Source organism: Echinops telfairi, unplaced genomic scaffold (assembly GCF_000313985.2).
Source record: "Echinops telfairi isolate 266 unplaced genomic scaffold, ASM31398v2 ScPeMD7_63;HRSCAF=240, whole genome shotgun sequence".
NCBI lineage: Eukaryota > Metazoa > Chordata > Mammalia > Afrosoricida > Tenrecidae > Echinops > Echinops telfairi.
The window spans coordinates 362343-363320 of record NW_022103961.1 but is presented as its reverse complement, the minus strand read 5'-3'; the positions used below and the strand labels follow the sequence as shown (position 1 = coordinate 363320).

At 57.1% G+C, this 978-nt stretch overlaps 1 protein-coding gene across 1 annotated transcript in view; it reads left to right on the top strand.

Annotated features, from left to right (window-relative positions):
* Positions 1 to 978, top strand: part of PYGB (glycogen phosphorylase B) — a gene marked incomplete at its 5' end in the record, with an annotated part of 57912 nt that continues 56934 nt past the window's right edge. The window contains one exon of the mRNA XM_004717820.2: positions 1 to 174. Within this exon, the coding sequence (XP_004717877.2) occupies positions 1 to 174 (174 nt within the window). The remainder of the gene's footprint in view (positions 175 to 978) is intronic.

Genomic DNA, 978 nt, shown 5'->3' with positions numbered 1-978 from the left:
GACGTGGCCGAGGTGCGGAAGAACTTCAACCGGCACCTGCACTTCACGCTGGTCAAGGACCGCAATGTGGCCACGCCCCGTGACTACTACTTCGCTCTGGCCCACACCGTGCGCGACCACTTGGTGGGCCGCTGGATACGCACGCAGCAGCATTACTATGAGCGGGACCCCAAGGTGAGTCCGCTCCCACGCCCCTCCGTCCCCAACCGGGGCTGCCCTGGGTGGCATCTCAAGCCCCACGAAGGTGTCCCCCAGGAGGAGGTTCAAGCCATGCACAATGGAGGTCTATTTTGAGGGCAAACGACTAATCCTTCCCACCTGTCAGCCATCCAGCACTGACAGCTGGCCAAGAAGCCTGCTCTGGGGGCCGGACGCTATTCCGCGCTAGGGGAGAGCCAAGCGTTTCCACCACACACACTCTAAGCCCATCCCCTTCCCCATTGCAAAGGCAGTCCAGGTAGGCCTGCAAAAGTAGGACGTGCAAGAGCCAGGACAACACCCCAACACCACCACCTGCACGCACACACACACCATCCCCACAGGCTGTGATGGCTCTGTTCCCTGTGCTGCGTGTGGGCCAGCTGCCCTTCCGCGAACAGCGTTTCCTTATGGAGTGTCTGCTACCCTGGGACCTGGACGCTTCTGAGAAGGGTGTATCCTGATTCCCTATACACTCAGACACTTCACTTCCCACTCCACCTCTGGCTTTTTCTGCAGCCGTGGAGAGAAGCCATTCTGGGCAGTTTGATGTGTTGAAGGGACCCGCTCAATACTTTACTTTTTGTGGAGAGTTGGGGTGCTAGACTTGTTGGGGAGAAAATAATTTCGGATGGGTGCTAAAGAGGGTCAGGTAAGAAGCACAGAGAAGCCCTTAGAAAGAAAGTTGACAAAATACCCATTTATAAACTATCAAGGGCTCATGCGGGAGGGGGGAGCGGGGAGGGAGGGGAAAAATGAGGACCTAATGTCGGGGGTTTA